The following is a 14,480-nucleotide window of genomic DNA, read 5'->3' as shown; positions in this document are numbered from 1 at the left end:
TGAACCTGAATGCCTTGGTACAGGTATTACTAAAATCAAAATAATTCTTCAGGTGAAATTCCTGAGGTGGCGTTGTCTGGCTGTTGATTACTTGATAGGGTATCATTTCTAACTAGCATTAAGCTTCCAAATGTACCTAATCCCACTCTGATCGCCACACAAAACAATTGAAGTAAATGGTGACTCCTTCTTCAAACGTGAAAAAACAACGTAAAATGCCTCCATACTGCTCCTGTGGTGTCACCCAAGTGTCCATAAGCCCAGACATTCAAATTTGACTCGAAACGAGATCGTTTACACCATGTTTTTACCCTAAATGTCCTCTGTGATCCACGTGTGAACGCAGCTCTGGAAGAGGATATCAGAGGACATGCCTTACAGCTTACGGAAGCGCTGTCCTCTTCCTGACTCAGAGGTACCTGGCAATTTGCAAATAAAATAGATGACGTCATCTGTCACAAGGATGACATTAAGGTCTTGGAAAGCTTTAAGGGCCGCACAAAGTTGTTCAGAGATTTGACTCAGGAAAACTGTGCCTTAGAGATCACTGATGTTAAAAACCACGACAACAGCCCTTTCTGTACTCCTTTGGATTGTGTCTGGCTGAATGATGTTGGTGATGTGTATGTCACTGACTTTAGGAGAATTTCAACCAGTTTTCTATGCGACAATGTTTTTCCTCTTTCTTCAGATCTGCCTTGCCTTGATTTTTATAGCTGATCCTCCAAAGCCCACACTGGATGACCCAACCGATTTTGAAATATGCATAATGTTTTTTTCCTCTTACACCGTTTGTGCAATATAAAATTTGAATGTCTCAAATACAGATTCTGTGTATTTTTGTAGGGCACAGGTGCTGCTGTGGTGGAAGTTCGCACCGCTGTGTTTGGCATTTTCATGAATCAATATTTAAAAGGACATCTTATCTGAATAATGAAATGATGAACAAGGGAATCGTTTTTTTTCACTCTGCCTCTTTAGTAAGAAAAGAGCAGCAGAGATTTTTTATTCACCAGTGAGTGAAGGGACGGACTCAGCCGAGACTTTTTAGACTTTTTAAACTTTTGTGTCTTGGCCTTGAGGTCCACGTTCTTCTGCTCTGTACTGGTGACAGCAGGAGGAGTCACAGGAGCTGGTGGGATGATGGGTACATGAGAGAGACCCTCACCCTCCAGGACCACAGCAGGCTCAGCAGGAGGAGTCACAGGAGGAGCTGGTGGAGGAAGAGTGAATGCTGACTCCTGATGAGGCTCCTGCTTCACCTCTTCAGCAACGGTGTTTGGCTCCTTTGTTGAAATCTGTGGCTGAAACAGCTCACAGATGTTCTTTGTTGCGATGTTGGTCATGGACTTCATCAAATCTACTACACAGCAGCTGATCTTCTCCATCAGGACGGGGTGAGTGAAGCTCTGGCTAACATTGTCCTGGATCGACTGGACCAGTTTGTCCCTGGTGGAGTGGGTGAAGCTGACTTCACGGAGCAGTGAGGGCAGAAGTTTGGAGATCATGTCCTCAACTGCTTTTGTCAGGCTAACAGCCAGAACACTGAGGTGCTGGGACGGCATGTTTAGGCAGGTGTCTTCAGGAGGCAGCGAGAAGCCCTGAAGTACCTTAGGCACCACCTCCAGCACCACCTCTGGTGGGCCCAGGTGCTTGGAGGTGAGGGGCTGCTGCTGCTGCTCCTTCAGGATGCTGGAGTATTCGTCCTCAGAGAATCCAAAACTGACACAAATCTTTGGCCACTCTTTGCAGAAGGCAGCTCCCACAAAAACCACGGGCTCCGTTTGAGTGAGTCCTCAGTCTTCCTCGTCTTCTTCCTCAGGTTTGATGGAGGCCTTTGTCGTGTCTTCCTTGCCACCAACACAACAGGCTCACTTTCATCCAGCTTCTCCTGGATCGTTGTCTCTTCTTCTGCAGTTTGGTCCAATTCTGTCTCTGGTTTCTTAGGAACGAATAAAAAACATATTTACAAGGTCACCAGACAATTCACTCGCCAAATTCCAGTTTTATAGTCACATTCAGAGTTTGCCATCTGCTAAGGAAACTGTCTGGACATTTCCATTCATTGATTTATTAACCCTCTGCTGTAATAGGTTTAATCACAGTGTAATACTTTTGTCTAACAGTCTATGAATCTATAACATACCTTGTCTAGCACCTCGGCACTGATTGCAGGGAGTCCCTCAGGCTTCTGTGTGCTGTCGCTGCTCTCCATCTCTGAGGTGTGGCCGGCTCCGTTCCTCATGGGCTCCATCTCAGCCTCACCGTTCTCGGGAGACCAGATTCTTTCGGACAGAGTCGCCTCGGAGCTGGAGGCATCCGCCTGAATAAACTGGAGTTTCTGTTTGAGTGGAGACAACATTGATATCGTGAGGAAGTACAGAAGAGAAAGACGACGTGGAAACAATTAAAAACCTAAAAGGTCTTATTTATCTCAATTAGCTAAACAGTCTTCAAACAGCTGATCGATGGTAACTGAGGGTTTTCTCCCAGTGATATATCTTGGCCCTTGATGAGCGTTGACCTTCATCACTGACCTGTTGTGAGATGAAAGCCTGGACGTCCTCTTCCTCCGGCAGAAGGTCAGTCCAGTTGAGGCCTGATTCCCCCCACAAAGAAGCCACAGTTCGATGACTCTGTGGAGACGAGACCGGACAACGTCACAAACCAATGCTCTGAAATGTCTTTTTTAATTACGTCTAATTTACAGCAGGGAGAAATATTTAATTCATAAACTTACTTAATGAATGAGAAAAATATTTGCTTCAAATCAAAAGAGCAAATCAGCCTTGTTTATTTCATTGCGATTTTTCATTTTACTGGTTTATAATAATTATAACAGAATTATAATAACTTCTACACTTCAACGTAATTAATTCTAAATGTTTATTAATTGAATTTGGCAGATTAAACCAATAATGTTCTGTTTCTTTGTGTTGTTGTTTGTCATCATGCTACACGTCAGGTTGATTAGGGTTATCAGAGACAGGTTTTTAACCTGTTTTTAATGTAACATGTTCCATTGCAATGTACAAAAATACTAAATGAAATAAAATATTGAGATTAAAAACAAATTAAGAAATGAATTTAAAGAAATGTGTAAAAAATGCCATATGCTGTATAAGACACATATTGTAGGTAAAGTTAAAGTTAAACATACATTATTCACTACCTACATATGTTGAGTAACTTAAACAACAAATCAGTTGGTCACATACTGTCAGCACTGAGTTTCAAAGTTTGTTTTGACCCAGTGGTATTTTATATGAATGTTATTTAATCAAAGTTGATCTAATATATAATGATACAACTGCTGTTTTAAAGACAGACTCAACTAGCTCAAGTTTGACTTTAAAATTGTCAACTTGTAATTATTGTCCAAAATAATGTTTTTATGATTTAAATTGGCAGAAAATACACACATAGTTATCATTATTATAACAGTAGCAGCAGTAGATCATTAAAACATAGTGGAAATGTACATTAGTAGAAGATGTAAAGAGTCTTTGGTGGTTGCACCCACTGGTAGAGTAATGTAACAGGGGAGCTATACTGTGAGAAGAAAAAGAAGAAGATGCTCTTAGTTGTTAGTTCTGATTAAGTTCAGGTTCATCATTAGCCTTTTAAAATTATAGTCATTCTCAGACCAGACCAACTAGACTGTGACAAAATAGATGGAGAGTGTTTCCAGACACCAGCACATGTACGAATCAAAAGAAATGAATTAGCAGAAGATCAGGAGCAAAGCAAACCACAAAAAAGAAGCATTCTGATGTGACAGTGAACTTGGCAAAGACTAGACAATAAATACAACCAGAGTCAGATCTGATCAAACAGGACTCAGCAGCACATTAGTCACATTTGGAAAACATAAAGAAGAGAAGAAGAGAGTAGTTGGCACATGTTGTTCTTCATTGAGAACATGAGAGAAAAGATCTCATAGCTTCGACGGATATAAATCAACTTTGTTTTGTGGAACATTCTGCAATGGAGAAGGAGTCACAATCAACTTTTTTGCAAAATATAACATTTTACTCAGGTTTAATCAGGTTTCTTTTTAAATACAGTATGATATAGTTCACAGTACCACATGCATGCAGCAACATTTTATTATAAGTAGAAGAAGAAATCATAATTTTTACAAACAGTATAGTGACAAAGTAAAAATACATCACAAACTCAGTAATAAAAGTGATACATAAGTAAAGATACAATACAAACAAAATAATATTATGCACATTGTAAACAGAATACATGATTATTATTATTATTAGTAGTAGTAGTAGTAGTGGTAGTGGTAGTAGTAATGATGTTGGTCATAGTAGTAGTTGAAGTAGTAGTAGTAATAGTAGTGGTGGTATTAGTGGTAGTAGAAGTAGTTGTTGTTAGACAAGAAGACGTCGAGCTTTTACTTTGAAGGCACGTGGATGTCTTCCGGTACCCTCCATGTTGTTTCGCTGTAACTTGACAGTGCAGGAAGACGGTGTCCATGATGACAACTTTAAAATACCAACACTAACCAGGAGCCTGTTTACACCTGTGGGCCCGATTTAAAACTGCTCCTCGCTCGGTGTCGCGTCGCGCTTCGTCTCCGTCCTGAATGAGCTTGAGCCGGACTGAGGCTAACTAGCCTGCTAGCATGAGCCCGGGCCGCCGCTGCCTTTGTTTACATCCAGTGCTGGTGACGATGGGCCCGGAGAGGTGTGTTAGCTAACCCGTCTACCAGAGCTGTTTCAGGGGCACGGGGACATCCTGCAGCGCGGGGGTCGACCATCCGAACCGCAGTCACCAGAGGGGTACGGTTTCACTTTGACCCACTTTTTATTGCAGGCTGCATGTGCTGCTCAGGGTTTTATCATTCATGGTATTTTATTACCGTTGACATCACTCATGGAGGGAAATACAGGCGGGCCTACCTGTTTGATGTGCACCTAATCGATTAGTTGATTGATGAAAAAATGAACAACTCAACTGAGGGTATTATTTTTTATTCTCTGTATTATTGTGTGTTATCAGATTTCAATTTTTATTTTGAACCAATTTAAATATTATTTTTTAATATTTATATTGGTTTTTAATATTTTTGTGTATTGTAATTTTTTATATAAGTTGTGTGTTTTGCACTGTTTTATAATGATAAGTAAAGAAATTTGAGGGACAATTAATCAGCAAATGTCAAGACTTATTATCAATGTATTATTATGTGTCGTTTTTCTGTCAAATGATTTATCAATTAATTGATTCGGACTCAGGATATAGATGTTTATTGTCGTTTTAGTTATATTAGCACTATCGTAAGAAAAACATTCATAGGGAAGTGTAATTTCTAAACATTTAAATATTAATGTTGCAAAAATGAACAATTCATAACTAATAGAACAACTAATTCAAATTGTATAAGGCAAGTTATTCATCGTCATTCATTCAAGTACATCCTTGTCTTATCAAGAGTCTGAAACTCAATGATTTTTAATCCTACTATCACCAAAAAGCAAAGCAGCAAATTGAAGTGACTAACAAACCAAAGTAGATTTTCTCTGTCAACAAATCATTGCAGCTCTAGGAAAGATGTTGCTGTCAGGGTTACAGCTTTAAAATGATCAGTGATTTATAGAATCTATCATTTAGTGGAAAAATAATCTCCAGGGACATAATCTCTCATAATCCGTCTATAAGAAAAGCATCATGAGATGGTACATCACAATAATGTTAATATTTGTGTTTTGCAGTGATGGAAGTGTCCTCACAGGATCCATCTCTCATGGCAATGGACCTGTCAAAGAGCTACAAGCCCCTGACCCGCAGCCACACTGAAGCCATGGACCTGGCGAAGAAGCCGGAGTGGTACCACCGACGGCCGCCGAGCTGCAGCGCAGACATCACCTCCTCATACAGATCCAGAGCAGCGTCATCCTTCAATCCTCTCTCCACGCAGCCAGGAGCACCCGTCCACTGCAGAGACATGGAGCAGGGATCTGAGGCTTTAGGTAACTACATGAATTCCACCCTCGCTCCAGGACTCGATCTGTACCATGACAGAGTTCATGGCAACCTGTGGCATCCGGGTTTTTACGAGCCCGACCAGATCAGCGGCCCAGTTCCTGAAAGCAGTGGCGGAGAGGAGAGCGACAGCGGCTCTGATGTTATTTTCCTTGTCTCCTCTGCGAAGGAGCCACTCTTATGCAGTCCGTTCATCCAAGATGGTGTGAGGCACATTGTGGAGCCTCTGTCGCCGGCTGTGTCTTCATTGGATGAAGGGAGAGGTTGCTATCACCTACCTCAGCCTTTGAGTTCGCCCAGCCCTGACAGCTCATACTCAGAAGACTCCTCAGACAGCTCAGTCGACATTCCTGTTCATCACACAAGGCCCGTCGTCCTCCTGTCAGACCTCAGTGCCGTCTACGGCAACCCTGCTGAATCTCCTGTTGATATTACTAGTGATGACAGCGATGTTATCGAAGTTTCAGTCACTAATGACAAGAAAAAAAGCTGCAACTTTCCTTACAAGAAAAACCTGTCTTGTAAGAAGAGCGTGATGAGACCAACTCCACCTCAGAGTGAGGGGGAAAAGACTCCCCCTCACCTAACCCTACCTAAAGAAGTACGACGTAGCAACAGGATCAGAAAATCTTTGTCTGACACGCCCCAGTTCACTTATGGTGTGTTTCGGCACAGTTTAAGGAGACAGGCCAAAAACGACGCAGTGGGTATTTACAATGAAAGTTGTGATTCAGATGATATGATGGAGTTCGCGGTGAGGTCGTCAAGCCTACAGGCAGACGAGTCGGTGTCACAGCCAAATGTTTCCCAAAGAGTGAGCAGTAATTCAGACGAGTCTGATGTGGAAGCTCGGACAGAGAGGAAATCCCCTCCTAGGGCGCCGCAGCCTCGCCTTAAAGCTTCGTACACAAAATGCATCAAGCAAAAGAAGCCACTCGCCATTCACAAAACAAAAACGTTAAGTCGAACAAAACAGAAGCAAAAACTCAGAATCTCTCCACAGCAGGACCAACAGAGCTCATCCTGCAGGAGTGTGTCAGGAAACAAAAAAACTGTCACCAGACGAAAGAGAAAAAGACAAACTCAGACTGGACCCTCTGCTCTGTTTTCTCCCAGAGAGCCAGAAATCATGCTTAAATATGCAAAAGTCAAAGGGGAGAAAAAGGACAAGAAATCTGACAGGTTTTGTCCCTTCGTTCACATGGCGCACAGGATGTGCACGGTTGTCAACTATCAAGAAGAGGAGGCGACCGTGCGGAGCAGCCGAGGGAGACAGCAGCGGACAGCCGCCATGTCTTTGTCTGGATTTGTTCCCAGCACTTCCTGTTTCCAGCTGGGTCGGCCCGGCTCAGAGAGCAGGTGTCAGGCCACACTGTCATGCAGCCTGTGTGGTCAGACGGCCAACGTCATGGGGCTCGGGGACCTTCACGGCCCGTACTATTCCACCACTTCGTCTCTGAATGGCCAGAGCTGCAGGACTGAGCAGAAAGAGGAAGACGACTCACATGGACTCGCTAATAGCCATTCAATAAATTCCTCAGACGGGGGTTGTGATGGTCACAACCGCTCTCCTGCCGTCAGATGTTCGCTCGACAGGGACCATGACTCGCTCCCAAAGTTGCCTCTTCATATGGATGAGTGCTGGATCCATGAGGACTGCGGCATCTGGTCCGCCAGCGTCTTCCTCGTCAGAGGAAAGCTCTATGGGTTAGAGGAGGCGGCCCGGCTCGCACAGGAAGCAGTGAGTTACACAAACAAACTTTTGTTTGTTTTCATGGCCAGTTTAGTCTGCAAGAAAATGGGGAACATCATAAATATATTGGCATTTAAGTTTCTGGAATCATTAATATTTGCAATTTCTGCTCAAATATTAGTTTTTAGTAAGTAAATGTTACTGCCATCACCTTTTTTTAATGAAATAATCATAGTTACATTATTTACAGTGCTTAAGTAAAAATGAAAGAAATAATAATAATAATTTAAAGTTTGAATCTTGAGTCTCTCAGGATTAAAAATAGTTTCACTGACCCAACACTGTAAAAATAAATAGTAAAGAACAGACGCTGTGTTTGTTTTATTTCTCACTTGGTCTTTTCTCTATCTCAGGTTTGTTCAACCTGCCAACAAACAGGTGCAATAATGGGCTGTTTCCAGAAGGGCTGTCCCAGAAACTATCACTACAGATGTGCCATTCAGTCAGGTACAGCATTCATTCATTCAAACAAACCTTTGTTCATACAAGGATAAGCCATTGAGAGCAAGTGATCTTTTTCAAGGAAAGTCTTATGACAAAGTCTGTGTCAGAATTATAGCTGGGAATCGAAAATCCTAAATGTCAAACTTCGGTTCTGCTCTGTTCCTAAATTCAACACGCTTCACTGCTTGTCTGACATGATGGCTTCCTCGCTGAACTGCTGCTGCTCATAATAATGTCAGTGTTTCTGTTAGGTCTTAAAATGTCTGAAATTGAAGATGTTAATAGTCTTATGTATACTAAAATATTACAAATTGTTTAAAACATTTATACAGATGTTGACCGGAAGAGACCAACGTGAAACTGTTATCTTAAATGATCTCAGTTTGCTCTGCTTGTCTGTGAGAGAGACTATAGGTTAGAGGTCTGCATCTTCACCAGCCTCATGATTCGATTCGATCACGATTCGAATGCACAAACGCATCTCGATGCTTTTCAATGTATCACCTTCACAATTTTCTATATTACTGCAGATGGCAGATTTTTCAACAAGTGACTCTGCTCCTCTGATGTTTTTTAATCACTCACACATAGAACTGATCTTTATAAAAACCTGATGAATTCATATTTATGTTCCTGGATAAATGGGGCGTTGCTTCTTCTGCAGCAATGAGGTTAAAACACAGCATCATAATCTGCTGGTGGAAATTTATCTTCTGTCTGCAGGAGTGTGTGTCTGCTCGTCTCTGTCCCTCTTCACACATGGACTGATAATCACATGTCACTTTAACACTGATGTCCTGGCTGTGTTGTACTGAGCGCACACACAATTTTGATAACTAATTTTTCAATATTTTAAGGAAAGGATGTCGCACCTTGTTAAGCCCTAGGAGACTAATTGGGATTTGTGAATATGGGCTATACAAATAACTTTATGTACTGACCACGTCCTAGTAACTTGTGATACGTGTTGGTGTTTATTAGTTAAAGTGAGTTCAGTAGTTTGTAAACTCCACCTCGTTCTAATATTTTGGGCTGTTTTGACTTCACAATTAGAATTTCATACATGTAATTGTCTTCCTGGCTTAAAAAATCAGGGGATGCAATTCTCTGCATGAAATCTGTCTTGCCAAAAAATGCGTCCCCCTCCCAGGTCTCTTTTCATTCACTTTGTGGTCAAACACTGTTACCAGCTTATATTTTGGTCTGATTTTACTCAACATTGAGAATTTCACACATTTTTGTAAAAAGATTGTTTTCTTCTTGAAATGTTTTGATTCAAGTGTATCGTCCTTTTCGCATTTGCTTTTTCTGCTTCTTGTGTCTACCACTGGACGATGTGTGTATTTGTTGACTATGTGGATAATGTGAAAGTCATGTTTGTCACCAGAGTACTGAAATAGCCGAAGTACGTTTACTTATCTGTTTCTATTATTTAAGATTTTTTAATGTCTGCAGGATTTTGATTTGTATTATATATATATATAAGGAGAATTGATCAAATTCAAATGTTGCCCAACTTTAGAGTTAATATTAGGATGAAATTAAAACTTTAAATATATTTTCTGCTTGTTGATATATATATTTTAATCTTTAACAATGCTCCAGAGTGTGGTCGCACCTGTGCACCTAATCTTTAGCTGGTGTGTGTGTGTTAATGACATTTATTTAAGTTATGAATGCCATAATAACAAACACAGACTTTACCTCAAAGGGTTTGTATATATTTAATAGGAGCAAGTCATGAATGCCATAATGACTTGCTCCTATGAATAATAGAATGAATAATCTTTAGGTCATTGCACTTTGAAAGGGTGTACTTGCATAATTATGCTATATTATTATCATTATATAAGTGGTATGAAATGGTATATGGTTATTTGGTATATCAAATTATTGCGATCAATAATATAATTTATTTTACTGTAGTTTACAGCTTTAGTTCTCTGAGAATTTATTTCGTATCCAAGCAGAATTGGTATTTTACAATTACATTTTCTGATCTGAATCAATATCGCATTGAATCAGAAATCAAATCAAATCGATTTGAGAAATCAGTGGTGATACTCAGCCCCAGTTAAGAAAAGTAGATGGGAACTGTCAAGAAAAGGTGTAATAGGTGTATTATTGCTCTGCCAAAAGGCAAAATGAAAAGGTTATTTGCACCGATGCTTTATTTATTTTTGAAATATATTTTTTATGGTTTTCTTTTTGTTGTTAAAATCTTTGCCCACCTGCGTCAACTGAGGCCTTGAAAATATTTAAAGTGCTGAAAGCTTGAGTCACTTTTTATGTGTGTAGGAAGGTTCAGCTCCAAAAGCCGAACTTTTGACATTCTTTTTGTGTTTGTGTGTTTTCAGGCGAAATGAAGGCCGCCAATCTCAATCAGCATAAACAAATTGAATTATTAAAGTGTCCTCCTTTGTGTTTTTAGGCTGCGTCCTCAATGAAGAGAACTTTTCCATGAGATGTACAGAGCACAAGGTAACTGGATCTTTAACCTTGTTAGTCAGAAACAGGCTTTCTATGTCTGTCAGTCGTTTGTGTGAGGAGCTTCAAGGCCTCTGGGGGGCAGTAATGCGCTTTTAGGCTGTTGATTTTTGTTGATTCGCCATCTTCTACACACATTAAGTTGTGTGTATCTACATGTGTGTGTCTGCATGCGTGTGTATGTGTGTGTAAAACAGTAAGATGTCCTTGCACCTGTGAGAGGAGCAGCTGCAGATTAAAATGAACATTGATGTTTGTAAAAGAAACAATGACGAGTTTTTAACAGAATAAATGATTAAAGGAGGAAATACACACATATGATCTGAGGTTATTTTTCAGGGTCTTGATAATCATCTGATCTGAAAAGGAAAAACAGTAATTTCATATTTGTTCAAAACTAAACTGATCTGTTTTATGGAAATTTGAGTTAAAGGGGAGATTGTTTCAGGTTTGTTTTGTGACCACAGTCTAGTTTTAAGTTGATTACATGAAGAAGACCTGATGCTGCATTCATCTGATTAACATCAGAGCATGGAAATGATATTTGTTAGTTTATTTATCTCCAGATGATGTGTTTGTGTCCAACAGAACAAAGCGTTCACCAGTGTAACCAGACATCACAAGAGATGACGCCAGAGACACGCGGGGCACTGGAGGTATGTGATAGCTCTCGCTTAAACAAGTGGAGTTGTAGAAAGTCGTTTTCAGACCTTCTGTCGATGAATCGATCGGGTGAAAATACACAATTATTTTAGGAGTAAATGGGAATATTGATTAGTTCATTAATTCATTGTGGGCTACATCTGACAAATACAGTGTGAAACATTAATTATCTAGATGGTAGCAGCCTGCTGTATTCCAGTTTGTCCCGCCACTGTTTCACAATGAACCAAAACATGTTTTACATTTATTCATTATAATGTGAGAGATGTCTCACTTGTTGTGTGCAGTGCGATTTGCTGGTGCTGGTAGCGTGGACTTTGTGTGTGCCCACGCTACCGTCTTAGATTGAATAAATTAGGATTATATAAGAAAACAAAATATATATGTTCAGTTTCAGCTCTACATCTTCGTAGGTCATAGATGATAAAGCATGAGAATCAAATAATTGTTTCATGTAGTTTTCTTTTGTTTCCTTCCCGAAGGATCCACAGATCTCCCCAGGGTGCGACGTGAGCTGCCTGACTGTCACCTCTGCTGTTTTTTAAACACTAATTAAAGTGTTGGCTCCGAGCAGAAGGAAAAACCTTCTGGTAAGAGTTCACTCATCATGACAGACGGATCAAACCAGGGGCCACTTGAGTGTTTTCAAGAGAAGTGTCTTTGTCTTGTTCTGTTCTTTCATAGGTCTTTAAGTCAGGCAGTTTAACCAACTGGACTGAGCCTAGATCATGTGTGTGTGTGTGAGAGTTAATGTGTGCGTGGGAGTTAATGTGTGTGTGGTTGGGTGTGTATTTATTCTCGATGATCAACTCTTGGACTAGCCATGTCACAAATAATGTTTATTATTTGACCATAATAATGATATTAGAGTTTAGATTAACTTTATTAATTCGTTGTATAGAGTATAATATCTTTATATAAGGCCACTTCTTTGCTTTCTACTGTTTTTGTACAACTTTTCTATCACTGTTAGTACGCCAGTCTTCACATAAACATAACATCATTGATAGTCATGGAGATGCATGCACAGTTGATGTTTGCTACAAGCACTTTAAAGTATGATTTTACTTCTTTTTTTTTTACTTTCCATTTGTTGACTTTGCTCTTCCTTTTCTACTATAATTATTTAAATTAAACAGAAAGCTGAACTAAGCAAGATTTATATATAAAAATGTTAGATTTCTGTCTAAATCACAAAGTAGGGCTGCAAAAGAAAACAATCCAATCACTAACTGAGACCACAAACTGTTAATTCAACATTTCCAAGCTGATTTATTTTTGGTGTCAGGTTTAAGATTCTCGTCTGTGAACAAGACGTGGAAACTTAAAACCAACAAACTGTCTGTTTTGTGGCAGAGCTGCTGAAGTTTTCTCTCATGTCATGTTTGAGAGTTTTAAGTATGTTTTAGTTTTAAGATGTAAAGTTAAAAGTTAATTTCAACCAAATCACAAAAAAAAGTAATCTGATTCAGATTATTTTCCCTTTATGTATGAAACTAAAGTCAAGCTCATTTTCTCACATTGGTAATTATTGTAAATTTAATATTTAAATTGTTTTAGACTAAATTGAGAAAATGAAAACCGACATATTAATCTGTAATGTTTAAGCCATGTTGGTTTCATTGCAGAGATCTCGTCATCATCACCAGTCACAAATTCAAATTTTAGCTTTTCAGGTTCCCGTAATAAACAGAAAGTGTAATATAGCCGTGGTCTTTATCCTGTATTTGTTAACAATTTGTCATTTAGCTACTTTATGATTATACTGAAGTACCAGTGAACGTACAGAAAACTGTCACTGAATTTACTTGATAGCAAAGAAACGTGACCAAAAATAAATCTGCTTGAAATATTCTTTTCTATGATTCCTAAGCAGCTTTGTGGATGCTTATGAAATTGACTGTGGCAAGTGCTATTCAGGCTAAAACAAACATATGTGATTTTCTTTAGGTTAAATATGCTACACTGGATTATCCTCAGCAAATAAAACTATGACTAACCCGAACTGTATTTAAAGATGGACGACATGATGAGTCCCAAAAATAATGCTAGAGTGAGGTTGAACAACGTTATGATTGACCGCTGGGACTGACTTGTGATTGGTCCAGCGCATGTGACTGCAAGGTCCCACGACCACATTTTCATTCCCTGATCGCTGCTCTGCAGGCTCTGGCTCCAAATGATGGCAGCCACCATATCCGGGATATTTTGGCTTAATTTCTGTTAAGTGGGATGAAGTGGAGATGCATTGTCCATCTTTATTTAGAGTCTATGATGATGAATTACATAACCTGGTCATGTAAAACTGGAAGTTGAAAAATATGGATTTGTGATTTGCGTGAATTGGCCCTTTAATATATTTCTAACCTTTCGTTGCCATGTGGATCTGAAGTCACAGATTGTAGCTTCAACTGTCCATCCTCTGTATGATCTGTTGTATTTCAGTTTTCATGAATCATGACTGGACAGACATGACAGATGATAAACAGACACTAACCGTTTAAAAAAAAAAGAAAGATGTTAAGTAAATTGTGAGAGTTTGTTTCATGCCTGCACTTTATATTGTTTGAGGAGTTATTATTTAATAAAAGTCATTGAAATTGAGCTGTCTTTGTCTTGAACTAGAATTTGAGATGCTGACAGTGTTTGCTTTTCAAAGCTCCGAAAAAGCCTCATTAATCTTGTTTGTGCCGAAATTATTTTCCACAGTCGTCACTGCTCCTACACAGGAACACCATGTTTTTCACTGCGAGGATGAGAGTTTGTCTGGGTTTTGGTAAATCACAAAACACCTGAAGGGATTTGTTTTCAAACTCAAGACACTTCTGGCACTAAACAAGGGGAAGAAATACCTGCCACGTTTGATAATAATATCCATATAGTGTCAATCTTTAAACTTGTGACAAAATATGACAACATGTAATGCTTCAGTAAGCAGTACTGATTGAAATGCCTCCTCAAAGATACAGTCTCTTGAGGAGCAGGTTTCGAGCTGATGATTTTCCATGTTCGAAAAACCTTCAGATCAAACAGACTGAATCATTTTAGTGGATTTCCACATCTGGATCTCTGCTCTGCTGGTTTTTTTGTCCACTTGAGGGAAATATTAGACTCTTAAACTGTATCTACCACC

The 14,480-nt window shown here is 39.5% G+C and overlaps 1 protein-coding gene across 1 annotated transcript; it reads left to right on the top strand.

Annotated features, from left to right (window-relative positions):
- Positions 1-4,656: 4,656 nt before the first annotated feature.
- On the top strand, positions 4,657-13,951 carry LOC118123725. Its single transcript, XM_035181269.2, has 6 exons — positions 4,657-4,796; positions 5,730-7,741; positions 8,107-8,200; positions 10,629-10,678; positions 11,273-11,340; positions 11,830-13,951. The coding sequence occupies exons 2-5, from the start codon at positions 5,732-5,734 to the stop codon at positions 11,312-11,314; spliced, it is 2,196 nt and encodes a 731-aa protein (XP_035037160.1). The 5' UTR covers positions 4,657-4,796; positions 5,730-5,731; the 3' UTR covers positions 11,315-11,340; positions 11,830-13,951.
- Positions 13,952-14,480: the final 529 nt, after the last annotated feature.

Source organism: Hippoglossus stenolepis, chromosome 16 (assembly GCF_022539355.2).
Source record: "Hippoglossus stenolepis isolate QCI-W04-F060 chromosome 16, HSTE1.2, whole genome shotgun sequence".
In the NCBI taxonomy this organism is placed as follows: domain Eukaryota; kingdom Metazoa; phylum Chordata; class Actinopteri; order Pleuronectiformes; family Pleuronectidae; genus Hippoglossus; species Hippoglossus stenolepis.
The sequence above is the reverse complement of the archived record's forward strand: the minus strand, read 5'-3'. Positions and strand labels throughout refer to the sequence as shown.

Coding starts and splice junctions, on each gene's coding strand:
- LOC118123725 (XM_035181269.2), top strand. CDS start 5,732: ATGGAAGTGTCCTCACAGGATCCATCTCTCATGGCAATGGACCTGTCA. Junction 8,201..10,628: donor CAGATGTGCCATTCAGTCAG/GTACAGCATTCA, acceptor TTGTGTTTTTAG/GCTGCGTCCTCAATGAAGAG. Junction 10,679..11,272: donor TGAGATGTACAGAGCACAAG/GTAACTGGATCT, acceptor TGTGTCCAACAG/AACAAAGCGTTCACCAGTGT.